This window comes from Nicotiana tabacum, chromosome 15, assembly GCF_000715075.1.
Source record: "Nicotiana tabacum cultivar K326 chromosome 15, ASM71507v2, whole genome shotgun sequence".
In the NCBI taxonomy this organism is placed as follows: Eukaryota; Viridiplantae; Streptophyta; class Magnoliopsida; order Solanales; family Solanaceae; genus Nicotiana; species Nicotiana tabacum.
The window spans coordinates 2,326,839-2,354,102 of record NC_134094.1 but is presented as its reverse complement, the minus strand read 5'-3'; the positions used below and the strand labels follow the sequence as shown (position 1 = coordinate 2,354,102).

The 27,264-nt window shown below is 35.4% G+C and overlaps 2 protein-coding genes across 5 annotated transcripts; both read right to left on the bottom strand.

The window, feature by feature from the left end:
- Window positions 1-213: 213 nt before the first annotated feature.
- On the bottom strand, window positions 214-10,894 carry LOC107778434 (E4 SUMO-protein ligase PIAL2-like). 3 transcript variants are annotated; one of them, XM_075231926.1, is made up of 15 exons: window positions 10,616-10,894; window positions 8,079-8,109; window positions 7,897-7,962; window positions 5,964-6,029; window positions 5,779-5,861; window positions 3,493-3,544; window positions 3,324-3,395; window positions 3,014-3,081; window positions 2,853-2,901; window positions 2,678-2,762; window positions 2,494-2,595; window positions 2,225-2,276; window positions 920-971; window positions 420-531; window positions 214-349 (listed from the first exon to the last, which is right to left on the bottom strand). In XM_075231926.1, the coding sequence occupies exons 1-14, from the start codon at window positions 10,744-10,746 to the stop codon at window positions 469-471; spliced, it is 972 nt and encodes a 323-aa protein (XP_075088027.1). In that variant the 5' UTR covers window positions 10,747-10,894; the 3' UTR covers window positions 214-349; window positions 420-468. The 3 variants fall into 3 exon arrangements, with proteins under 3 accessions (XP_075088027.1, XP_075088028.1, XP_075088029.1); XM_075231927.1 differs by lacking the exon at window positions 8,079-8,109 and having other exon boundaries at window positions 7,897-7,954; window positions 10,616-10,891; XM_075231928.1 differs by lacking the exon at window positions 8,079-8,109 and having other exon boundaries at window positions 10,616-10,757.
- A 508-nt stretch (window positions 10,895-11,402) lies between these two features.
- Window positions 11,403-22,571, bottom strand: LOC107778433 (E4 SUMO-protein ligase PIAL2). Of its 2 annotated transcripts, none has more exons than XM_016598689.2 (16): window positions 22,260-22,571; window positions 20,714-20,786; window positions 18,884-18,949; window positions 17,757-17,822; window positions 17,568-17,650; window positions 16,695-16,746; window positions 16,527-16,598; window positions 16,217-16,284; window positions 16,055-16,103; window positions 15,875-15,959; window positions 15,688-15,789; window positions 15,334-15,385; window positions 14,137-14,188; window positions 13,562-13,678; window positions 12,593-13,492; window positions 11,403-12,262 (listed from the first exon to the last, which is right to left on the bottom strand). In XM_016598689.2, exons 1-16 carry the CDS (start codon window positions 22,460-22,462, stop codon window positions 11,618-11,620), a joined length of 2,685 nt encoding a protein of 894 aa, XP_016454175.2. In that variant the 5' UTR covers window positions 22,463-22,571; the 3' UTR covers window positions 11,403-11,617. The 2 variants fall into 2 exon arrangements, with proteins under 2 accessions (XP_016454175.2, XP_016454176.2); XM_016598690.2 differs by having other exon boundaries at window positions 12,605-13,492.
- Window positions 22,572-27,264: the final 4,693 nt, after the last annotated feature.

The window sequence follows — 27,264 nt, the reverse complement described above, 5'->3', positions numbered from 1 at the left end:
ATATTCCTGGCCAGAAATCATCCGCCAAATAAGAAGCACCTGTTTGAGAGATTTCACATGGATTAATCACTGCTGTCGTGTTCTGTACATTGATTGATGCAAGATTTTTTCTGTCTTCAGTTTCAGCAGTAATCATTGGATTCATTTCATCATCTATCTCAGTAAGATCTAGAACATCACTGTGGGCATTTGAAAGCCCATCAGAACCTCGCTGTGAACTATCTTGAGCAAAGTCAGGGGTTTTATCCTTGGGCTTCTCAGTATGGTCATTACTTTCCATAATCGCCTTCCATGAACCAACTGAGGATATCATGACATCTATGACATCATCACCCACCTCTTTCAAAACCTTTAAAAGAAAAAGAATATTACTTCTAGACAGGTAATTTGTGTAAAGCATAATACAGCATTCCACTTGCCTTGAACATATCTTGATCAATATGAATATCAGTGAAACACACATGCTGATTACAATGAGCGCCACGATGGTCTCCTTGAATTTATGTCGACATAGTTTTCAAAGTCAAAACACTGCCAAGAAAAGCACAAAGAGTGCAAACCCGTAGTAAGATCAGGTGAAATGGTGAAGAAATAATGACTAAAATAAGATATCACATATAGTCCGCATAATCTGCGCCCTTGAAGCTTCTCGCTGGGATTTTCATAATTCAGAACATCTGTCAATGCTGATACGAATCTATAAGATTCTTCAAGATTTGCCGAGGAACCTATACATTAGATGTCTGTCTTATGGAGGATCAGCCACGTCCATATTTCTAACAGATTAAAGACCTCAAATAAAAAACTAATGACAGACGAAAAGTAGAGGCAAGTTTCCAACATGCATGCCAGCTATAAAATACTCTAGCATAAGAGATCGGATAATAATTTATTTTTAATCACACAAAAGGGCATGCACCTGAAGATGTTTGCAGGAATTTCCTTTCACTGGAGTTTTAAAACGTCTGAAGCTGTAAAAGCGAAGAAACAGTAATCAGTAAATTTAACACACTGCAGCCAGCATCAGAAGAAGTTGAAAGGAAACGAAAGAAGCGTATCTTTTTGGGCAAGGGCTAGTAAAAGAGGTAAATACACTTGGACTCCCCACAGTTAATTACAACTACAATGGCTCACTGTTTCGAAATTTAGGCTCTTTAATTGATGACCAACTATCTGTTTGAAATGACCAATGCACCCTTATTGAAAACAAATTATGTTGATGCAAAACAAATATGCTTATAAATATGCAAGGAAGTACCTTATCTCAACCATTTCTTTGCCCTCATTCCTAATTCACAGACCAAAATTTTCATAAACCAAGTAGTCCTTATTCATTTAGAAAGTCTAGAGTTCAGACTAATGGAGACAATTGTCCTGAAACCCTAAAACCTTAAGGTGTATATATTAAAGTAACTCAGATCAAAATTTCACACAATCAAGATGATTCTCTCTTTCTACATGAGAGCTGACGTTTTATCTTTGATATGTTATGATCAAAATAAGTTTAAAAAACATAACATAGCCCATCAACTTAACTAGAATGGCAGAATAAGGTCCAGTAGGTTCCGTTTTCTTCATTACTATTTTTTGGACACTTTTTCTGATGATAATTGAATGGTACTGTATGTCAATCATGAGAAAAATTTATCTGATGACCTTGTTGGATACCAGAGTCAAATGTGCGATAGATGATCCTCACGTGCCCATCTTCTCAGATAATTTTCTGATTTAGGTTCTTTTTCCTTGTTTCAGTTGGCATTGACAGCTTTGCATAGGGCTAATGCAGTGCATGGCATATTCGAGGTGCGTGGGGCATCTTAGAAACACAACTTGTGTCATCAACTTACTAAAATGGCAGATTCCTTCTTGCATACATTTTTTTTGGGAGGGGAGGGGGGGTCTTACCAACCTCTAATAACTGAGGGTACCAAGATGGCAGCCATGTCGTCGTAGAAGAAAGCACAAAGAGCAGTGTCATTTCGAGTTTGAGGTAATAAAGGAAAGCACAAAGAGCAGTGTCATTTCGAGTTTGAGGTAATATTTTTGTCTTTTACTATGACGATAAAAAAAATGAAGCTAATCATGCATATCAACTTCTTTTATTAATCATCATCAAACAGAAGTGGACAGAGGGGAAAAGAAAAAGTTACACACACTTCAAGATAATGCCATTTCATATAGACAGCCTTATCAATTTCCGAAGTAACAAAGATTAGAAGCATACCTTATGGGGCAATTCAGAGAAATTCTTGATGGCCCCTCAATAATCTCAGAATCTGCATAAACAAAGTAGTATATTAATCATTTCTCCTTAAAAGGATTTCTCTTCAGACTTTCAGTTGGGGGATGATGGGAATGGTGAACTTGAACAATACATCTAGTCAAGCGAGCTAAGAAGAACATGTAAAAGTCAGTGTAAAAATGCCAAAAACTTTGACAAAAAGATCTCAGCAGTAATTTTTCTTCCTGTGAAAAAATACAATAAGAGCAAACCTGGATCAACGGAAGAAACAGGAGGCTGCTCATAATCAGGGAGTGTGGCCTCGACAGAGGTAGAGATCTCACTCATGTAGGCAACAGCTATGATATAATTTCCTTCACAATGAACACAGAGAAGAGTCAGTATTATACAGTTTTTTTAAATAATAAAAATGCCGGAACGTATTTTCAAACATACCGTTAAATTGGCCCACAGCTTGAAGAAGATTCATTCCAAATTTAAGCATTTGAGATACAGGAGTTGGAAGCTGAGGTCCAAGGTCCTACCAAAACAACATAAAAGTAATTTGAGCCCCAATAAGACATAAGACATCCCTATAGAAACACATCTCCAAAGTTTTAGCAGTAACAACCATTAACTCAATATTCCTCTTTCCCACTGCCGTCCCATTTAGGAGAAAGCTGCACAAGTGAAATGAACGGCAATCAGAATTGTCAGAGGAATTAACCTGTCAAATATGAAGTCAATAAGCGGACATCATTTCACTCAGTAAAAGCTAAAAGATTTTCATACTTCACTTGAGGAGGCGTTATAAGACATAGTGAGGTCTCCAGATTATCTATTTGTGCAACAAATAATCTCTGCAGATAAAAGGAAACATAAAAATGAGCCATATTTTCCTGAGCTAATCAAGGTTTCCAACTTTGAGGAGTTGCTGGAACGAAAAATAAGAAGTCAAGAGCAATGAACTGATGAATAACAAAATACAGGTAATGAAAGCACACGTAATGTCCTCAATCAATACTGAGACTCTTGTGTACTTGCTGCAAAGGGAAAAAGATACAAAGGTGTAATTTATGATAATATGTAGAAGTGTTCTTACTGCTTTCTCTCCTTTAGAAAGATTTGTATTCTTCGTTATTTGGAAATCATTCACGAAGGCACCAAATCCAGGCTACAAGATTGACAAAAAATATGGCATCAGTATCACCAGCAATACAGTTACACTAGCTCACTGGCCACCCGTAAGGGGCTGTGTTTTAAGTTACTACCTTGGCTTCGAGGAAACAAATTATCTGACCCATTTTCAGCCGTGGATAAAATCTGCAAATTTGCACACAAGCAAGTGACTGAAATGTAGTTAAGCACATATTCCAAGGAAAAAATTGAACTAACCAAGTAGACTCAACTATGGAAAAATTAACCTCTAATCGAACAGTGGAAGAAAGCCATGAGATATACATGTCACAACACCAAATAACAGCTAGCAGCAAATGCTGAATATGAGTAAACTATAACTTAGTGGCTGTAACATCAGACAATTCCTGAAATGCATACAGAAATATAGGACCCAGCATTTTGTATTAATTTAACTATTTATTGAGTATCACTAATAAACCAATGACCGCAATACAGTATGAGTAGGCACACTTTGACCACTCAATCATTGTACCGATCTCTCCACTTTGACTCCTCTGTAGTTATTTAAATAAGTAAACTGATAATGTAGCCAGCATAAGTACATCAATGATATTCTCTACCATCGTCGAGGACCTCAACAGAGGCAGAAATCCAAAACTAAGGGCTATACCATAAACGGCACATGACATTTTGTATTAGTAGAATGAGTTTTTGAATTAGCATACTCTTTTTAGCTGCTTGTTAATATTATAAAATTACTTTAAGCACCTTTAGGTCTCTCCTCTTTTTCTATTTTCCTACCCTTCTGAGATGGATATATCGTCAGAACTAATTCCATAGAATTTCTTAAGTCCTGTTTAAAGCCCAATCACTCTAATTCATTACAAGGTCAGCTAGCCAGTAGGATATTTGACATAAGTAGGGAGCCTTATCACCTCTCTCCTATGCAGTCTGGTACCATAAGTGCAACTACAGTATTTTAACACCCAAGGTGAGCTTGGAGATTTTGTCCAAATAGTATAAGATCAGTGGGCAAATAAATGAAGAAGGAACCAAGTTCATCGTAGTTAAGATATAAGAAATAAAGTTTTTGATAAAGGATGTAAGAAATAAGGTTATGCAAGAGAGTTGCTGAAAGTGAAAACAATCTAAAATTTTGATGAAGTACCTCGTAACCAAAAAATTTCCCTTTAGTATTAATAAATCCTCCATGATTGAAAAGGAAAGGATACTCCCTTCCATGTTTTTTATAAGTGGTAGCCCTTTCATGTAATTCAAACAAACTAGACTCCAAGACCTCTTCCAGGCTCAGGAACAAAATGATTCCTTAAAAGGAAATAGAAACCTTTTTTAATAAGGGAGGGAAACAGAAATAATCAACCAACATAAAACACTATGTCCCTACATCTTTAGGATAATCCCTCTTGCATGAACTTTTAAGTTAGAGAAGTGTAGCATAAAAATGCAACCTCTATGGTCAAGCTTCAAACTAGACCTTTTTCTTGTAAGGGAAAAATGGGATTTGTTACTTTCACATGTTAGGCATTAGCCTTCAGTGTTGCAATATCACTTACTCCCTCCGTTTCAATTTAGATGAGGTACTTTGACTCCGCACGGAGTTTAAGAAAAGAAAAAAAAAAGACTTTTGAAACTTGTGGTCTTAAAAGCTTAAGGGGTAAAAGCTTTGTGGGGCATGACATTTGTGTGGTTATAAAAGCTTCTCAATTCTCATTAAGGATAAAATGGGTAAAATAAAGAGTTTAAAGTTGAATTATTTCCAAATTTAGAAATGTGCCATTTATTTTGGAACAGACTAAAAAGGAAAGTACATCATCTAATTTTATAAGTGGTAGTAGCCCTTTCATGTAATTCAAACAAACTAGACTCCAAGACCTCTTCCAGGCTCAGGAACAAAATGATTCCAAAAAAGGAAATAGAAACCTTTTTTAATAAGGGAGGGAAACAGAAATAATCAACCAACATAAAACACTATGTCCCTACATCTTTAGGATAATCCCTCTTGCATGAACTTTTAAGTTAGAGAAGTGTAGCATAAAAAATGCAACCTCTATGGTCAAGCTTCAAACTAGACCTTTTTCTTGTAAGGAAAGAATGGGATTTGTTACTTTCACATGTTAGGCATTAGCCTTCAGTGTTGCAATATCACTTAGTAAAAGAATTGCCAAAATGGTAATGTGAGTAGAAGTAATAATAACGAAAAATAAATGGATGATATACAAGATTCTTCAACCGTAAGAATTTAAACACCAGCTAAATTAAACCCTCAAGTAAAACCACAAATATTCTTATGAAAATTAATCTTTGATATATAAGGCAAATTATTAATGTGAGATAATTTGACCAAAGCATAAAAAAGATTCATAAATTCAGATGCCATTCAAGGACAAGATGCTTACCTTGACATTATTGTCGAAATAATTGTCAGAGAACTGCTTGGTTCAGTTTTAAAATCTAATGTACTGCAGAAGCTGCTAGAAATCTAAACATGCGAACAGGAAAAGGAAAAGAAAATCAATATAAAACTAATTTCAAGAAGCAGAGATAGGTAAGCAAACATAGCAAACCAGGAAGCTTTATCAACCTCATTTGCAAGATTAGAAAGTTCTTCGGTATCTTTCTCTGTAAACCACCCGCTCTGACAAGCATTCTATCATATAAAGAACCAGGTCAATGGAGAACTGCAGGAAGTGCCAATAACGAGCATTTTTATGGCAGTCAAAGTGGTAATCAACAAGCTCAAGTATGTCTTGAAAAATACCATATAGTTTAATAAACAAACAAACCACCAACCTAGGCATAGAAGTTTACAGGGTATTGCATTCACAATAGTGAACGATAGAGCTCGAACAATGCACAGGAGAATTTCATTGGAGGGGGAAATATTTATCCGACCAATCAATTAACTGAGTCTCAATCCTAAACTAGTTGGGTTCGGCAATACGAATCAGAGCTTCTTAGCACTTGGGCCACCACATAAAAGCTTCTATCCCTCCTCTATCATTTCTCAATTTGGAATTTTGGACCCATTTCCAATATATGTAAGTAATTTGTCTTCTATGACAGATGAATATTCTCTAAAATAGAGGTTCTCTGCACCTACACTTATCCCTAAATAAACTTAAGGCTTAATCCAAGAAAAAAACAAATAAGTCTTAATCCCATAGGTTAGTGTCGCATATATGGATCCTTTTAACTCCACTGTATTCTATTTTTAGCTATATCCACATTAAAACCTCATAGAGATTGCAGCTTGAACCAAATTGATGACTTTGGACCAAATGGAGAAAGAAGATGGGGATAACAGAACGGAGATTCCCTTTGGTTAGTTGGAGGAAATTGCCACCGCAGAAGAATTTCGTGGAGACAAAAGTCAAAGGTTCTGTGGCTTCATAATGGACATAAAAATACGAGTTTCTTTCATAAGATGATGAATGCTCACAAAAGGTACTACAACATAGATAAAATGGAGATTAAAGGAGAACTGGTTGATAATCACGCTAGGGTTGAAAATCATATACTGGATGTTTATGGAAACTTGTTTAAGGAGGAGGAATTGAGGAGACCTGATTGGTGTGATAAAAATCTGGTCACACTGGTATGAAAGAGAATGGCTCCAGAGCCCCTCTGCTGAGGAAGAAGTGCTTAAAGTCACTAAAGGTGTTGACGATAAAGCACCCAGGCAGGATGGAATTACTATAGAACTACTAATTCATCAGCTAATATATTCCCCAGAAATCGAAAACTAAGTGATAAAAGTTTTGTGAAATCTTCTAAACCCCTTTCCAAACTATACAAGCTTCTTCCAAAGCATACGGCATTCTGGATGTAGATGATAATACATACACAGATAGATCTTATATATATCGTAGAATGAAGTACCACATGGTGGATATATGTATATACACAAATCTGCCGAATCACTCATGTTATATATGAATCCAAATCTGCCGAATCACTCATGTTATGATCTTCTACATCATGGGTCTTCCCGTTCCACCACTGGCTTATGCTCTTAGCCATTTTCCAAAAATGATGTGCATCTTGAAGAATGATATTATGGATACATTCGAACATTTCTTCTTGAGAGGATGCACGGAGAAAAGCTCTTACGCAACCTTTATTGCACCCGTACCTAAGAAGCTGGATGCAAAGGATGTTAGATATTTTAGGCCAACTTGTTTACCGGGAAGCATTTATGAAATCCTCTCTAAATGTATAATGTGGAGCATTTTGCTCGAAAGGAACCAAAAGATGCTTTTATGGAAAGAAGAAAACACTTATTTAGTTACCAGCAGTATTCAATATCTAAAAAGGTGACGTATGCTGTTTATAAAAACGATTACAATGTAAGTTTAGACATTCTGGACTCCTCGGAGGTTCATAGGATTCTCTGCTTTGTAATGGTTGTTCACATTCAGTACTAGCTTGGCACTGAATGTTACCAGTAAAATTTCCCTGTAACACACATTCTTTCAAAATTTATCACATAAAAGTTGACTAGTTTCCAAAATTACCTTGACAGAAATCATAAGGACCATGACATGTGCTAGCATTGAGGAATCACAATGGCGTCTGCATATCTAACATCATGAGATGAATTTAGCAAAAGAAGAACTTAAACTTCGGTTATTTATCTGATAAATAGGTGAACTGTTACAGATAGGAAACTATGGCCTAAATAAGAAAAATTGCGCACTTGGGATTGAAGAGTACATAATCTTTGCAACCTGGATTATACAGATCACATGGTTTGCAATCAGTCAACGGATTGCAGCAATTCACAGCTCAATCAGAACAACATCAATAGATTTAGAGCAAAAACATGATTGGAAGGGCGATACTGCATGTAAATTAACTTTCTCAAACGAACTTACTAGTCTTCTATAGTAGATGAAAAACAATGTGACTGATCAACACAAAGGAAAATACAATGTGATTAACAAAAGAGCAATATACAAGTCTTTTATAGTTCTATAGTAAATGAAAACAATGTGATTAACAAAAGAGAAGCATAATTTGGGGTACCAACACCGAAAACGCATGAAGGTTTCATAATATATTAGGATATAACCAAAAATGGCACACCAGAGCCAGCAAATATGAAGGTGTTTTTAAGAACCAAGTTTTTTTTATCTCTAACTCCTATGGGATAAAGATGTCACACCGTCATCGCCAAGACATCAATAAGGAAATAAAATATTTACAAAAAAATCATCACTACCACTTTCCTAGCTGATTTGACACCACATAGAAGAAAGAGACTCATATTCCTAATTTAACCGCAGGATTCTGAAAGAGATGGAGGAAATAAAACTATTTTGCATGATGAAATACCAATGTGTCACTCTTGCGGACAACGAGCTAATGAGAATTAAAAGAGATATCACACGACCTTTAGCCTTTCATTCCAATTGGCAACATACTGAAATATTACATGAGAGCATAGCAAATGCGACATTTAATACCATAATAGATTGGTCAAGAATTTCCATTCAGAACGAAGTTTCAAATACTACATAGAAAGTCCTCTGAACAAGCCATATATCTGATAAGCTCTTCCTCAAAAATAAGGAAAATATTAGGAAGTAATTGCCTACTTCTTTGTTTATATGTTTATTTGTTATTTGGTTAATGCGTTTAGTAGTTAAAAGCTAGTTTAATATCACTAGGGAGCATCTTCAACTTAGAAAGGTGGATCCAAGATTTAAGCCAGTTAGGTGCAAAATACATGCACTCATTACTCTTGTGTGACAGTGGAAGCGCCCACGCCTACCACCAATAGCCTATATCAACAACTAGTAATAAAGTCTTAGAAAACCATCAGGAAAAAAAACTGCTTTAAAATTCATCTATCTGCTTCGAAACAACTAAAACTCTCAAGCTGAATAAGTAGCCGCACATTAGACACCACATCCACATTCTTCTAGGAATAAATTGTAATCATAATTAAGCACAAATGCACAATACACTATGTAAAATGCATCAATATCCCCGTATCAAAAAAAACATAAAAATTTAAATTGTCATACTTTTAACATGCAATGGCTAAAAACTCGAAGAAAAATTAGTAAGCACCTATATAAATTTTTGAGAGAAAGTAAGCACAAAATATATATTTTCTGAACGTGAGCGCGAAATACTCAAATACATTTGAGCAAAAGAACCTAGATATAATGCAGAGTACAGAAAAGATGTGCTAATATGCCCAAAAACCAATTTATGCATGAAGGCTAAAACTAGATAGAAAACTGAGTAAAAACCCAGATATTAAGCACAAAAAGTATTTTTCCTGAAAGCCCAACTAAAATTCAAAAAAAGAAAGCAAAAAAACTAGATAACAGTACACTAAAAATGCAATAATATCGAGGGCTAAATATCTTTTTTTTATAAAACTAGAGATTAAGCAGAGTATGCGTTAAATGCAATTATTTGCTCAAACAATAAACGTGAAAGCTAAAATTCAAAATAAAAAAATCACCGAAAACGTAGATATTAAGCACACATTTGAGTGCACGAGCGCTATAAAGTAGCATATTACATGTAGTAAAAATTATAAGGGCATGCACGGACAGAGGCGGTGCAAGAATTTGAAGCTTATGAGTTCGGAATTATAGTCCTTTTAAGTGACTGGGTCCTAAATTAATAATTTGTACATATTCAATGGAACAAAGCAACTAGGTTCGGTCGAACACGTACTTTTTAATAGCAATCACTACAAAAGTAGCGTATTTATGTGTTTCCGTCTTAGAAGATTAAAGAGCAGCCCGGTGCACTAAGCTTGGGTAAGGGCCTGACCACCAGTGGCGGAGAATTACACTATTTTGCTAGATAATTTTTTTTATTTTATATATATTTAATATACGTTGACTCCCCTTAAATTTTCGATGTATCTAATTATTTATATTTTGACACCCCTCGATAAAAATTCTGGATCCGCCACTGCTGACCACACTGTTTACACGGCTCGAACCCTTAACCTCGTGGTCACATGACAGCAACTTTACCAGTTGCGCCAAGTCTCTCCTTCTTCCGTCTTAGAAGATTCAAGAAGAAAAATGAGAAAAAATCTATTAACGCGCGAGAGCTAAAATTCAAAATAAAAATCAGCAAAAACCTAGATATTAAGCAAAAAAAAAAATCACCATTTTTGAACGCGCGATGGCTAAAAACCTATAGTATATTATACCAAACAACTGTAGCAACTACAAAGAAGGTTCGAGAAGGAAAATGGACCTAGCAAGTGAGAGGCAAAGCTGAATGAACTGCTGAGGGTCGATTTTAGGCTGAGAAAACGCGTGCATTGCTAATCGATCAACTCCGACGTCGACGTCGACGCCGGCCGCCGGTACGGAGTTCACCGTCATTATAGTTTTTGGTGGTACAGTCGTTCAGATATTGGCAATGAAGAGTATATATGAGAAGGTGGTACGAAGGAAAAGGGCGGGATTTAGCGAGATATTTTAGCAGGAAATTTTAAATAGTACATTATTCTTTTCTCACTATCCTACGTGACACTTTATTTGTGAATATCTTTTATAACTTGGGTCGGTTAATAGTGAAATTGTTTTTACTTTTATATGTTTCTTTTGTTTTTATTTTTTGTTTTTATTTTCTTGACGAGGTACCATTAGTGGATTTGAGGAGGAAAAACTGCCCACCAAATAGTTAATTGGATTTATGATGTCATTTATGTAATAGCTTTAATTGGATTTATGATATCACCTATGTAATGACACGATTAATATTAGGAGAGATGGGATGTTTTTATTTATAAGAAGGTGACGTTCTATTTTTGTTACGGTAAGCCATCACTATTTGGAATTTTACTTTTTTTTTTATAAGGTTATTTGGAATTTTTCATCTTTCTTAGATTTTCTTAATTAAATCGCTTTGAGGGGAGATAGAGCGTAGTTATTTATACAAATTGAAAATCGGGTTAATTTCACATATGACCACTAAGCTTTATCCACTTTATCCACTATAATAGTAAAGTCATAAAACTAATTTTTGCCACATCAAATTAACCGAACTATACTAGCCATAACATTAAAGTCAGAATGTAGTGCATGAACTAGGAGAGAGCAGTATTTGGGCTTCAATTTACAAATTAAACACAACACATTTTCCCCAATAACTGAATGATAACACTGAAACTAGGTGTCTGTACTTTAAGGTGACCACGGAAGCAAAATCAGTCACGCTATATACATCCTCACCTACATGCTTGCCCTAGTTCTACTGCATTCCCGAAGAACGATCAGGTAAAACGCCTGAGATATCTGGTGCATTGGCTGGTGTTGTGGATGGATGATTTACAGGCTGGGTACTATGAGCGCCTCTATTAGCCAAAAAGACTTGCAGTTGAGGCGAAAGATTAGGTGGGACAGATGGTCTGGGAGCTTGAGCTTGTTGTGTTGGCTGAAGTATGTACTGATTCAGTGCTTCAGAATAAGCTCGTCCTGAGAGGCTTCCACGCATACGGCCTGTAGGGCGCCAGTTAGGATCTAGCTGGGAATCCCCGGAACTATCTGTCCTTGTGACTGGTGTTGTGCCTCCTGTATTTCCCCTGTGGTCCCAGGCCAATGGTGTCCTAAACCCGTCAGAATTTCCAGGGAGTACTGGAGATGCAGCTCTAGGAGTCTGGACAGGCCTCACCACCTGTGTGGTTTGCTGAGTAGCGACAACTCGGGTGTGTTGTCCGCCAGCAAGACCTGTTGTCCGAGTAACACCTTGTGAACTTCCTTTCTTCAGTGCTTCCCATCTATCCAAAGTAGCTTGTCGGGTCAAACCTTGAGACTGGCTCATCGGGTAGGGTGTTCTCAAGTTCGGAGTTTGATGGCCAACAACCTGTTGAGATGGTTGAAGAGGAGCAAGAGAACGCTAGCACAAGGAAAAAGGATAATTAGAAGCCATAGACAGTAGACAGAATAAAGATATATGCAGAGACAAAAGGAAGTTGGATATATTATAAGCAGCCTCAAAAGAAGAAAATCTGTGATAGTAAGCAAAACAAGCAAATTTAGGCGGTCAAGGAACTCCTAGAAAGTTCAAGCAAACACGCCCTATACAGACAGGTGATGATCTTCTCAACCAGAGCACACGCAATGTTTCAGCAATCACACCTGAAGGAAAATCTAAGAGACCAATACCAGCCAAGAAAGACTTACAGTTTAATCACAACTTAAAAGATATAGCTGAAAAATTATTCACCTGTGCACTCACCTTCTGTGGTAGTGCTGACGAAGTCATGCGTGCCTGAAGCAGATCCAAGTCGGGAACGAAACACCGCTGTCTCTCCAAGTCACTTCTTACATTGGAACCATCTAATGAAACAGTAGGCAAACCCTGAGTAGCTACTGAAGGACCAGTATGGAGCAAGGGATTCATTGCGCTTTGTTGTCTCTGAGGAACAAGAGTCTGCATCTGGGCTGGAAGCGCTGGAAGAGCCTGAACTGCAACAGGAGTTCTGTTTGCATGCCTCACTGCAGATGGAAACCTTCCATATTCGTTGCTGATTGCAGAATTTCCAAATTGAAACTGTTGTAACTGCATCAAATCAGAAGAAGATAGTCCACACTCAAGTATAGAGGTTGGAATAAGAGCATTTCCTTCTGGATTGAGAGCGGGAGATATTGCATCTGTCAAAACAGGTGGTTGCAACAAGTTGGTTCTAGAAGGTTCAGAAGCACTGCCATTCTGCAAACTGGACAAAGAACCTGATGTCCCTATTCCACACGAGGACATATACATTCTTGACCAGAAATCGTCTGCCATATCAGAACCACCTGTATGATTGATTTCACTTGGATTATTCACAACAGTTGTGTTCTGACCATTAGAGTGAATATTAGGGATCGATGGGAAATTTTTACTGTCTTCAGTTTCAGAGGTAGCCATTGGATTTATTTCATCATCTATATCAGTAAGATCCATAACATCAGCGGGGGTATTTGAAAAGCCATCAGAACCTCGCTGTGGGCTATCTTGAGTAAAGTCAGGAATTTTATCCCTGGATTTCTCAGTATGGTCATCACTTTCCATGATTGCCTTCCATGAACCATCTGAGCTGATCATGACGTCGGTGACATCCTCGCCGACCTCTTTCAAAACCTTTAAAACAAAATCAATGTTACTTCAACAGGTAATTTGTGTAAAGCATAATACAGAATGCTAACTTGCCTTGTCCATATCTTGATCGATACGAATATCAGTGAAACACACATGCTGATTACAATGAGGACAACGCCACGATGGTCTCCTTGAATTTATGTCGACATAGTTGTCAAAATCAAAGCACTGCCAAGAAAAACACGAAGAGAGCAAACCAGTAAGAGTAGGAGAAGTGGGGAAGAAATAATGACCAAAACAAATATCACATAAATTCCGCACAAGCTACGCCCATGAAGCTTCTCGCTAGGATATTCTTAATTTAAAACATCCGTCAATGCTAATATGAATCCATAATCTTCGTGAACAGTTTTTGAGAAACCTATATATCAGATGTCTTTTGGAGGATCAGCCATGTTGCTAATATGAATCCATAATCTTCGTGAACATTTTTTGAGAAACCTATATATCAGATGTCTTTGGAGGATCAGCCATGTCCATAATTTTAACAGATTAAAGAACTTAAATAAAAGCTAATGAAAGACGAAAAGCAGAGGCGACCTTTCAACATGCATGCCAGCTATAAATTACTCTAGCATGGGAGATTGAATAATTATTTATTTTGGATCACACAAAAGGACATGCACCTGAAGATGTTTGCAAGAATGTCCTTTAACTGGAGTTTTAATACGTTTGAAGCTGTAAAGGCAAAGAAAAAGTAATCAGTAAATTTAACGCACCACAGCCGACATCAGGAAAAGTTGAAAGGTAAAGAAAGAAGCTAAGGGGCTAGTAAAAGAGGTAATTGCACTTGGACTGCCCAAGGTTAATTACAACTATAAGGGCTCTCTGTTTTGAAAAATTAGAGTTATACCACCTCTTAAGTTGACGGCCAACAATCTTATGAAATGACCAATGCACCCTTATTTATCAAAAGTAAATTATGTTGATGCAAAACAATACACTCTCTTTTATGACAATGGTGTTCGGGCCAGCTTTCGCACACCTCGGCTATTCTACCGGGTATCTGCTACCCCCCACCGGTAAGGATAAGAAATATGCTTATAAATTATGCAAGGAAGTACTTTATCTCAATCATTTCTTTGCCATCAACCCCAATTCACACACCAAAACTTTCACAAATGTAAGCATGTTCCTAAATGGATGAGGAAGAGGATTATGATAACTCCAGGAGTCCTTATTTGTTTAGAAAGTCTAAAGATCAGATAAATGAAGACAATCATCCTGAAACAATAAAAATCTTAAGGTACATATATTAAAGTAACTCTAATGAAAATTTCACAGCTAAGGTGATTCTCTCTCTCTTTCTAGATGAGAGCTAACTTTTTATCATTGATATTTTATGATCAAAATAGGTTTAGAAATACATAACATAGGCCATCAACTTACTAGAATGGCAGAATAAGACCCACTAGGTTTCTTTTTCTTGCATACATTTTTTTTGGGAGGGGAGGGGGGGTCTTACCAACCTCTAATAACTGAGGGTACCAAGATGGCAGCCATGTCGTCGTAGAAGAAAGCACAAAGAGCAGTGTCATTTCGAGTTTGAGGTAATAAAGGAAAGCACAAAGAGCAGTGTCATTTCGAGTTTGAGGTAATAAAGGGGTAGAAAGAGAGAAACGGGAACACAGAGATTTGCGTCTTTTACTATTACCATCAACAATGAAGCTAATCATGCATATCAAATTTCTTTTATTAATCATCATCACATAGCAAAGAAGGACAGAGGGGAAAAGAAAAGTTACACACATGTCAAGAGAATGTAAGCCACTTCATAATGACAGCCATATCAATTTCCAAAGTAACAAAGATTAGAAGCATACCTTATGGGGCAATTCAAAGAAATTCTTGATGGCCCCTCAATAATCTCAGAATCTGCATCAACAAAGTACTGTATTAATCATTTCTCCTTATAAGGTAGGGGTAAGGTCTGCGTACACACTACCCTCCCCAGACCCCACGGTGTGGGATAATACTTGGTATGTTGTTGTTGTCCTTATAAGGAGTTCTCTTCAGACTTCCCATTTGGGGATGGTGGGAATATAGAACTTGAACAATACATCTAGCCAAATGGGTTAACAAGAACATGTAACAAACTCAATACAGAAACACCAAAAACTTTGACAAAAAAGATCTCAGTAATATTTCTTCTTGTGAAAAATAGAATAAGAGCAAACCTGGATCAATGGAAGAAACAGGAGGCTGCTCATAATCAGGGAGTGTGGCCTCAACAGGGGTAGAGATCTCACTCATGAAGGCAACAGCTATGATATAATTTCCTGCACAATGAACACAGAGAAGAGTTAGTACTATACAGTTTTGGAAAAAAAAAAAAAAAAAAGCGGAATGTATCTTCAAACATACCATTAAATTGGCCCACAGCTTGAAGAAGATTTGTTCCAAATTTAAGCATTTGGGGTACAGGAGTTGGAAGCTGAGGTCCAGAGCCCTAGCAAAAGAAACATAATTTAAGTAATTTGAGCCCCAGTAAAACATTAGACATCCCTATACAAACACATCCCTAAAGTTTTAGCAGTAACAAACCATTAACACATTACTCCTCCACCCCACTGCCATCCCATTTAGGAGAAAGCTGCACAAGTGAGATGAATGGCAATCAGAATTGTCAGAAGAATTTAACATGTCAAATATGGAGTCAATAAGCCTACGTCATTACACTCAGTAAAAGATAAAAGATTTTCATACTTCACTTGAGGAGGCGTTATAAGACATAGTGAGTTCTCCAGATTATCTATTTGTGCAACAAATAATCTCTGCAGAATAAAGTAAACATAAAAATGAGCAATATTTTCCAGAGCTAACCAGGGTCTCCAACTTTGACGAGTTGCTGGAATGCAAAATAAGAAGTCAAGAGCAATGAACATATGAATAACAAAATGCAGGTAATGAAAGCACACACAATGTCCTCAATAAAAACTGAGACTCTTATGTGCCTGCTGCAAAGGAAAAAAGATACCCAAATGTAATTTATTGTAATATATAGAAGTTTTCTTACTACTTTCTCTCCTTTAGAAAGGTTCGTATTCTTCGTTATTTGGAAATCATTCACGAAGGCACCAAATCCAGGCTACAAGATGACAAAAAATATGGCATCAGTATCACCAGCAATACAATTACACTAGTTCACTGGACACCTCCAAGAGATGTGTTTTTAAGTTACTACCTTGGCTTCCAGGAAACAAATTATCTGACCCATTTTCATCCGTGGATAAAATCTGCCAATTTGCAGAAGCAAGTGATTTTGTAAGAAAAAGAAACCCAAAATTAAGGGCTAAACCATAAGGCACATGACATTTTGTAAGTTGAATGCGTTTTTGAATTTGCACACTCTATTCAGGAACTTAGTAATATGATAAAATTGATTTAAACATCTCTAGGTCTCTCCTCTCCTCTTTCTGTTTTCCTACCCTTCCGACATGGATATACTGTCACAACTAATTCCTGAAAAAAAATTATGTCCTATTTCAAACCCAAGCTTTCTAGTTCATTACACTGTCAGTAGCTCATAGGATATTTGACATAAGCAGGCAGCCTTATCATCACTCTCCTATGCATTCTGGTACCATAACAGCAACTGGAGTATTTTAACAACGAAGACTTGGAGATTATCCAAAAAGTAGAAGATTTTTAGGATAATCCCTCTTACATTAACTTTTAAGTTAGAGAAGTGTAGCATCAAAAATACAACCTCTAAGGTCAAGCTTAACACAACACCCTTTTCCTTTGAGGGAAGAATGGGATTTGTTCCTTTCACATGTTAAGCATTAGCATTCAGTGATACAGTATAACTTAAAAGAACTTATGCAAAAATAGTAATGTGAGTAGCAATAATAATCAACCAAAAAGAAAGGGAAAAAATACAATATTCTTTGCCCGTAAGAGTTTAAAACACCAGTACAATTTAACCCCCAAGTAAAACCACAAATATTTGTTATGAAAATTAAACTTTGATTTATAAGGAAGATTATTCATGTGAGATAAGTTGAGCATAGCATGAAAAGATTCAGAAGATGTCGTTCAAGGACAAGATGCCTACCTTGACATTATCGTTGAGATAATTGTCAGAGAACTGCTTGGTTCAGTTTTAAAATCTAATGTACTGCAGAAGCTGCTAGAAAGCTAAACATGCAAACATAAAAAGAAAACAAAATCAATGTAACATCAATTTCAAGTAGCAGAGATAGGTAAGCACTAAGCACATAGCAAATCAGGAAGCTTTATCAACCTCGTTTGCAAGATTACGAAGTTCTTCAGAATCTTTCTCCGTAAACCACCCGCTGTGACAAGCATTCTATCAAATAAAGAACCTGGTCAATTAAGAAATTGCAGAAAATGCCAAGAACATGCATTTTTAAGGCAGTTAAACGTTGTTATCAACAAGCTAAAGTATGTCCTGGAAAATACCATATTACTTTCATAAACAAACAAAGCACCAACCTAGGCTTAGAGCTTTGCAGGGTATGTCATTCACAATAGTGGAAGATAGAACCACTCGACCCAATTCACAGGAGAATTTCATAGGAGGAAATCTTTATCCGTCCAATAAATCTACTAAGCCTCAACCCTACACTAGTTGGGTTCGGCAATATGAATCGAAGCTTCTTGGCACTTGGGCCACCACAATAAGCTTATATCCCTCCTCTATAATTCTTCTATTTGGACCCACTTCCTTCCAACATAATAAGTAATTTGTTTTTTATGGCAGATTAGGGTTCTCTAGAACTATAGGTTCTCTGCCTGGACATCGCCGTTGTTAAGAAGAAAAAAAAGGTTCTCTACATGTACACTTATCCCTACCCGGACATAATATAAATGTAAGAACAACAAATAAACCTTAATCCAAGAAAAACAAATAAGCCTTAATCCCATAGGTTAGTATTGCTGATATGATCTTTTACCTCCATTGTTTTCTATGTTTAGTTAAATCAACGTTGAATCCTCGTAGAGATTGCAGTCTTTTGGTACGAATTTCTTTCATGAAATTTTAGGTGTACTTCATCCCTTTTTAGCCATTCAATCCTCATGGTATCGTACCAATGGATTTATGTATTTGGAAATCACATAGGACATGATCAAACCATCTCAAGCGACTTCTCATTTTACCTCTATGTGTGCTACTTCCACCCTTTGTCTCTAATGTGGTCATTTCCAGTCGAATCTTTTAACTAAATTAAGCTTAATTTGACATCAATTGCATATAATACCAGTAGAACAACCAAATAACTTGACGGTAGTCTATTTTGAAGAAATGAAAGCTGAACCATCACTTGCAATGTAGGTGATTGAGGAAGCTAGCAAAACACACATTCTTTCAAAATTATCCCATAAAAGTTGACTAGTTTCCAAAATTACCTTAACAGAGATCACAAGGACCATGACATGTGCTAGCATTGAGGAATCACAATGGCGTCTGCATACCTACATCATGCGATGAATTTAGTAAAAGAAGAACATAAACTTCGGTTATTTATCTGATAAATAGGTAAACTGTTACTGCATAAAAAAAAAGATAAATAGGTAAACTGTTACAGATAGGAAACTATGGCTATAAGAAAATTTATACATTTTGATTGAAGAGTACATAATCTTTGCAAACTGGATTATACAGATCACGTGGTTTGCAATCAGCCAACGGATTGCAGCAATTCACAGCTCAATTAGAGCAACATCAATAGATTTAGGGCTAAAACATGATGGGAAGGGCGATATTGCATGTAAATTAACTTACTCTAAACGATTTTACAAGTCTTCTATAGTTCTATAGTAAATTGAAAACAATGTGATTAACAAAAGAGTAACATACTTTGGGTACCCACAACAAAAGCACAAGAAGAAGGTTTCATACTACCCTAGCATATAACCATATATGTCACACCATAGCCAGCAACTCCCAGCATCATAAATCCTCCTTGGCCAAAACCCAAGTGTTTGACAGCCAAGAAGACTGGGATTTTCACTGAAGTCATAATCTGCCAACCAATGAACTCACTTCACTTTTGGTGTTAACTATTCTATTTTTGTTTGGCAGCCTACCAGTCTCGAACTCTTGACCTAGTGGCATGAAGAGGACTCTTTCAACATTTATGAACAAGAATGGCCGGTCTTTTGGTGTTAACTATTCTAGTTGTTGTACAATCAGCAGAATTAAGAAAACATCATTTACAGATTACCCATGAACTAATCTTTAGAAAATTACTGCTCCATAACCCAAGTTAACATTATAAGAACTAAGAATGAAAAATGCTTTTTCGATCAAAGAGAACCAGGTTAGATGAGGTGATCATGAGCTAGTTGATTGGCACTTGAAGGTATATTATCGAAACCAATACTCTACCCCCCCCCCCCTACGCCGCCCCTCTTCCCACCCACCCACATCCCACCCTGGGACCTAGGTATGGAGCTTAAGGAATGAATAGAGTTATTCCAACAAAGTCACAATAAAGTTAACATCAGAACAAACATTAACAGGTTAGAACCCTCTAAAGTAATTGAGGGCAGAACTCCAAAAGTTCCATTTTGTTCTCAACTTCTCATAGTTATAGTATCATAAATAGCAGGATCCAGAGGAAATTATATTGGCAATCTCATATCTAGATTTAAAATTAGTTTAATTTCTCCACTGATAACAATGCAGAGAAGCTTCCAGTTATTATCAAGTGTCGCTATCTGACTAAAGTTTAATTGGAGAATGTTACTGGAATGCAAGGATAAATGGCATATAATATGATGAATTAAGAATAATAAGAAGAGGACTTTCATTGTCCTCTTTCTAAATTATTGGTAAATTTGAAGCCTATATACGTGAAAGTTTGAACTTGTTTAAAATATGCTAAATCATACTTCATGACAAAGAATTTTTTTATAGTGGGCGAGAATGAATGAAAGGCATACAGACTCTAGAAGGTTATACAAACACAAAGGTTGTATAGACTTCAAAGGAAGCCAAAGGACTAAGCCACAAGAAAGTTAACCACCATCATAATCAGGAAGTGGCAACTAGAGAACTGACTGTTTTCTCAGTTTCAGAAGTATTTTCAAAATTTGAAACTGGTAATTATTAGGTTTTAAAAAAAGCACAACATGTATCCTGATTTAACATTAGCGCTTTATGCTACACAACTCATAATCAGATCAATGAAGTTATTGCAATATGATGAAATCAGCATCATGTTACAAGAGTACCTGTTTCACCAGTAGAGGTAAATCTTGAGCTTTATTTGGAACCTCCTGGTTTGCAATGGCAAAATCAATGCCTCTGCATTCATCAAAGATCAGTCACTCACTACTATAAACAGCTTACATCAACCACTACTATTGAAGTCTTAGAAAACCATCTAGGCAAATAAAACAGCTTTATAATTTCATCTATCTGCTTCTAAACAACTAAAACTCTCAAACTGAATAAGTAGCCACAGATTAGACTCCACATTCTTCTCGGAATAATCGTGTTTTATTAATCACAATTAAGCACAATACACTCCATAAAATGCATCAACATCCAAATTTACATACTTTTAACACGCAATGGCAAAAAATTCAAAGAAAAAATGAGTAAGCACCTACATATTAAGCACAACAGAAAAATTAACGTGAGAGCTAAATATTCAAATATATATGAGCAAAAGAATCTAGATATAATCCAAAAATCGAAAAGATGCGCTAATATCCCCAAAAAACAATTTATGCACGAGCTCTAAAGATATAAGGAAAATTGATTAAACCCCCAAATATATTCTTTGGGTACATGATAATTGGCATTAGGTAAGCAACATAAGAAACCGACCCGCGAACGAGCCTAACTTGAACTTGTGCCATGACTGATGGCATGCGGGATAGGACGTCGCTGCCCAAGCAGGGATCTAACCTAACACATGCCACTCACATAGCATATGTTCCCTAAAAGCATGACTAAAATTCAAAAAGTTCAAATTTTAAGCACTAAAAGCATTTTCCCTGAGAGCGCGACTAAAATTCAAAAAAGAAAGAAGCAGAAAACCTAGATATTAAACAGAGTACACTAAAAATGCATTAAATCCCCAAAAAACTACACACGGAGGCTAAAATTTCAATGAAAAATGAGAAAAAACTAGACATTAAGCAGAGTACCATAAAATGCAACTATTTGCCCAAAATAATTAAGGCACGAGAGTTAAAAATTCCAAAAAAAAAATATATATATGATATTAAGCAGAAGATTCATTTTTGAATGCCCGAACAATTATAAGTAAAGATACAAAATAACAGAAAAATTTTACAATAGTAGCGTACTTATATTTCCGGCAAAGAAGGTTCAAGAAGAAAAATGAGGGGAAGGGGGAAACCTATATTTTAACCACAGTTAAAAATGCAATAATTTGCACAAAATATCAAAGCGCGACAGCTAAACATTCAAAACAAAAATCAGTAAGAACCTAGATATTAAGCACACAAAAAAAAAAGCACTTTCTTAAACAATTTGACGTAGCAACTACAAATGTAGCCCATTTATGTTTACAGCGTAGAAGGTTCGAGAAGAAACATGAGAAAAAACCTAGATATTAACCACAATACACTAAAAATGCAATAATTTCCACATAATAGCAAACACGCGAGAGCTAAAAATTCAAAAAAAAAAATCAGCAAAAACCTAGATATAAAGCACAAAAAACACTTTCTTAAACAATTTGAAGTAGTAATTACAAATGTAGCCTATTTATGTTTACAGCATACAAGGTTCGAGAAGAAGTACCTAGCAAGTGAGAGGCAAAGGTGAACGAACTCCTGAGGGTCAATTTTAGGCTGAGCACAAACGTGCATAGCTAATCGATCAACAACGGCGGAGATGCGGAACGAGTTTACGTACGATGCGCTGCTTGCCCTATTATTAGCTCCGCCATCAACTCCAACGTTGACGCCAGCCGTCGGTACGGAGTTCACCGTCGTTCCGGCCATGGCAGTTCCTCACTATCCCTCTGTCCTAATGGGTCAACCCGTTTTCAAGTATAGATACACTATAAAAATATACAGGAATATAATGATTTAGTTACAAATACACCCCTTATTTTTAAAATCAAACATGTACACCCTTCCTATTTTTAAAATCAAACATGTACACCCTTTATAATCTATATTATGAAAATCGACACAAATATAATTATTTAGTTACAGATATACTTAATATATTCTAAAATCAAACACTTACGCTCCTATATGAAGTAAGTTCTACATAAATATTAACTTGAGTGGTATTTTCATTTCTCAAAGGTGTTAAAGGTGTAATTTTAAAAACATAAGATATATTCATAATTATGTGTATTAAAATACATTATTAAAACAATGTATTAAGTTTAATAAAATTTAAGAAAGATGATTAATATTTTTTATTGAAATATGTTGTTCACATATTTGATAAATAGAGATGATAAACATTTTTTGAAATATGTATCTTTCAAAACTCTTAACTTGGAAATGACTCATAAAGTACTTAGTAATAGTAAGATACAATGTATTATTTTCGTGCACGTTAAACGCAATCTATTATATTTTAAAATTAGAATATTTATTTATGTATAAATTTCTTTTTTTTATTTATTATCTCGCTTCATATTATCATGAATTTACTTAAGATTGCAATTATAACTCAAACGCCAAAACATTGACTTCGTTTTTGAAAGTATAGTGTAATTATGACCAATATTTTGGTTAGTGGAGTCCATCTCACATAAGTATAAGCTTATTTGCAAAGTAGACTTTGTTGGCAATATTCTTTGAGATCAAAAAATATTACATTGTGTGGTGGATATCATTTGCACAAGTTGTATCTTTTCTTTTACAACTAAAAGGCCGAGGCATTTTTGCCTGTAAAAAGGAAAGGTCATTAGTTCATTTTAAACACACCAACAAGATTTAGTCTTCATTTCTTGTTTCGTCTCCTCCTTTAGTAATTGAGAGTATTTTGTAAAAGAGTTGAGTGTTGGAAAACACTTGTGTGATCCCATTTCTTGGGAGTGATCTTGTGAGGTTATTCTCTCGGGGGTATTTGGGATTAATTAGAGTATTTATTCTAATTTTGTATGCTCTTTTGTATTTTTTGTTGCTATAGTGAATTTGCTCCTCTCCGCTTGTGGACGTAGGTCACATTGACCTAACCACGTTAAATTAGTGTCTTCTTTATATGCTTTAAGTGTCGTTGTTATCAACTTGCATTATCTTTGTTATTATCATTATAACATTGTTTGGCTAAATTTCACACTGCCCGAGTTCCCGATCCTAACATATAGCGTGCGTTTGTTTGGCCGAGAGAGGAAATATTCATCGTGTTTTCTGGAGGAGTCTTTCTTCCAAAAAGGTTGTCACACATCCTTCGGTCTCTTAAGACCTACATAGTACTCGGGGGAGATTTAGCTAGCGTTTGGCCATAAATTCTCAAATTTATTTTGAAAAATCTGTTTTGGGTGAAGTTTGGCTTGAAAATGAAAATATGTTTGGACATACGCTTTCAAAACATATTTCCCAAATTTATTTTGGAAAAACATATGTATTATTAGGGATTTGGCCCAAAACCAGCGCGCAGCGATCAAAGCTTTGGTTTAGGGTCCACTTGGTTTAAACGAAAGAAGAGATCTTTCTAGCGATTCAGTTCCTAGAGGGTTCCAAACCTAGCCTTCCAATATGAGAGCGAGACAAGCAAGCCTGAATCCATCCAATGAAGGAAGTGGGAATTGCTGCGATTCTTCCTGAATAGCCTGGATTCTCCCGTCGAGAGTCACTTTGAAAGTATTACCTAAACTCTTCCGACTGAATATGATAAAGCCTATAAAACATAGAGCTACTATAATTTCTTCATTATAAATTGAGATCTTCTTCGAACTTGATGCACAAATAGATAGAATAGCAGCAAATAGCATCTTTCTAGCCTGCATATTCGTGGAACTCAATCTCATTTAGAAAGCCTGATCTCTATCTTTCAGCAACTGAACGTGAAGTGGTTTAAGAATAAGAAAGGACTTTAGAATCGGATGCGCTCGCCCAGTGAGAAAGGCCCTGACCCAGCTGGTTTTGGGATTTGGGATTTGGGATTTTCGCCAAAATATAGGCAAAATCTATGGTCCAACATGTGTCTGCCAAATAAAACCCAAATTTATTTTGGCAAAATTTATGACCAAACGGGTCCTTAATATCAGTGCTAAAAGAATATTACATGTCTATACTCCCTCTGTTTCATATTATTTATCGTATTTTTCTTTACACGCTTATTAAGAAATATTAAATTAAAAATAAATAAACTATTTTACTCTTACGTATGTCTTAAGATAAAATCTCTATTCATTGAATATATATTCTATTTAAGTTGTCTACAATCAGGGGCGGAGCTAGCCCTTGGCCCAAAAGCTGGTTTTGGGATTTGGGATTTGAGATTTTGCCAAAATATAGGCAAAATCTATGGCCAAACATGTATTTGCCAAATAAAACCTAAATTTATTTTGGCAAAATTTATGACCAAACAGGTCCTTAGTTTATAAGTTATGGGTTCACGTAAATTCAGTTATTATATATATATATATATATATATATATATATATATATATATATATAAGTCCAAAAAGTTTTTCTTTATTTCCAAAATGAATCTCATTAACTTCAAATTGTGGACTAGTGTTTAAATGCTTTTCATTGAAGTTGTCTACAATCAGGGGCGGAGCTAGCCCTTGGCCCAAAAGCTGGTTTTGGGAATAAATTTTGTGAAGACTATATATTTGTCTTGAAAAATTCATGCAATATGTACAAATTACTATTTTAGAACTTAATAATTCAAAAGAACTAAAACTCTGAACCCATAAAATTCAAATTCTGGTTCCGCCTCTGCCTACCATCATAGGTGGTGAAGTGAGAAAAATTCTCGATGCATGTAAATGCGTAAGCGACTTCTTTTGTGGAAATAATCCGCCCAAAGCCAAATTATTTGCTAAAGTGATGTTTATAGCAAACGTAAGAATCCTAGCTACATTTGAAGAGAAGGACCAATTACAGTTGCTTCCTATGTTCTTTTATGGTCCAAATGATCGGCTATACCAAGTCTAATACTTAGAAGCATTAATAATCTTTCTATATATTTCCTCCGTTCACTTTTACTTGTTCACTATTAACTTTTCACGTCCCTTAAGAAATAATAAATAAGTATATAATTTACCATGATACTCATAGTAATTGATGCATATTTTTAATGAATTTAAAAAAATTATTTAAAATAAGTAATTAATATTGTGGGTATAACAAAAAAAAATTATTTTCTCTTGATACGTTAAAAGTGAAAGTAAAAATGAAAATTTATTTTTAGAATACTGGACAAATAAAAGTAACAGACGAAGTATATTTTTCTCTTAGTTCTTTTATGTTGCCACATTTCATCTGTTTGTGGGGTATAAGTTGGAATCATAGCATGGCAATTTTGACAATTAAGCGATTAAATTGATGTTATTTAATATAGCACACCACTTAGCTAAGATATTTCAATCTCGAAAGTCCTACTATTATACCTCAACCTTTTAATAAGTTTTTTTGTTTCATCACAAGCCTATTATTCTTTTATCACAAAACTTTTGACAATATAATAAATTTTGCTTCAGAAAACTTTGTTCATAGGATTTTGAGAAATAATACTCCTTCCGATCTACTTTAATTATTTTTTTAAATATTTTTACGCATATCAAGGAATCCACTTTTTAACATTACCTAATAATGAAATTGAACACATTAACCTTAATATCTTCAGTGGAACTCTAAGGGGTCGATTGGTAGAAAAGAAGTTATCCCAAGATTAATTATCCCGGGATTAGTTATTCCACCTTTTCACGGGATAAAAAAACAGTATAATCCCGGGATAACTAATCCTGTGATTAATTATACCGCGGTATTCTACCAACCAAATATGAGATAAACTCTTCTTAAATTTAGTCCCGAGATTAATTATTCATTGTCACTCGTACCAAACGAGCCCTAAGTTGATCAATTTATGAGAAAGAGTCATACTTCTTCCAGAAGTCTTTTTTGTTGCTTCCAAACATAGTTGTGACGACTTGGAGATAAATCTATTATATTTTTGTGCAATAATCCCCCAATAGCTAACAATTATAACGGGTTGTTTGGTTTATCACATTAACAAAATTAATTCCAACATAAATTTTTGCGTAAGTACTACAATGTTTAGTTTATTATATAAGAAAAAATAGTTGCTTCATAACTTATTAAAGCATTAGATTTGCCGTATTAAACTCTACTGCTAATATATGCATAAATTATACGAGAGTTTATGTATTATTTTATGTTGGATAAAATATGAGGGGAAAATACCTATATTAGCAATAACAATATATGAATTAGAGCAGCTAAAGACAAAAAAAACCTTTTAAATTAAGCAATTTTCACGTACATACATTATTATTCACCGCATAACAATTTCTTTATAATTAAGCTAGCACGCCCAGTCATAATAATGCTAATCTCCAATATAATTGCTGAAATAACCATTCATGAGCAGAAGCTTCTATGACTATAATATTATCATATTCATAAAAGAAGAAGACAATAATTTTCAATTAAACCACCAAGTCAATATTCAAATCCGTGCTAACGCGGTTAGTACACTATATATATAGTCTTGTACCTTTTTTCTTTCTATATAGTCATAAACCAAGACTTACTGCTTTTATATACTCTCATCTCATAGCAAAATTATCATAATCAATATTCCAAAT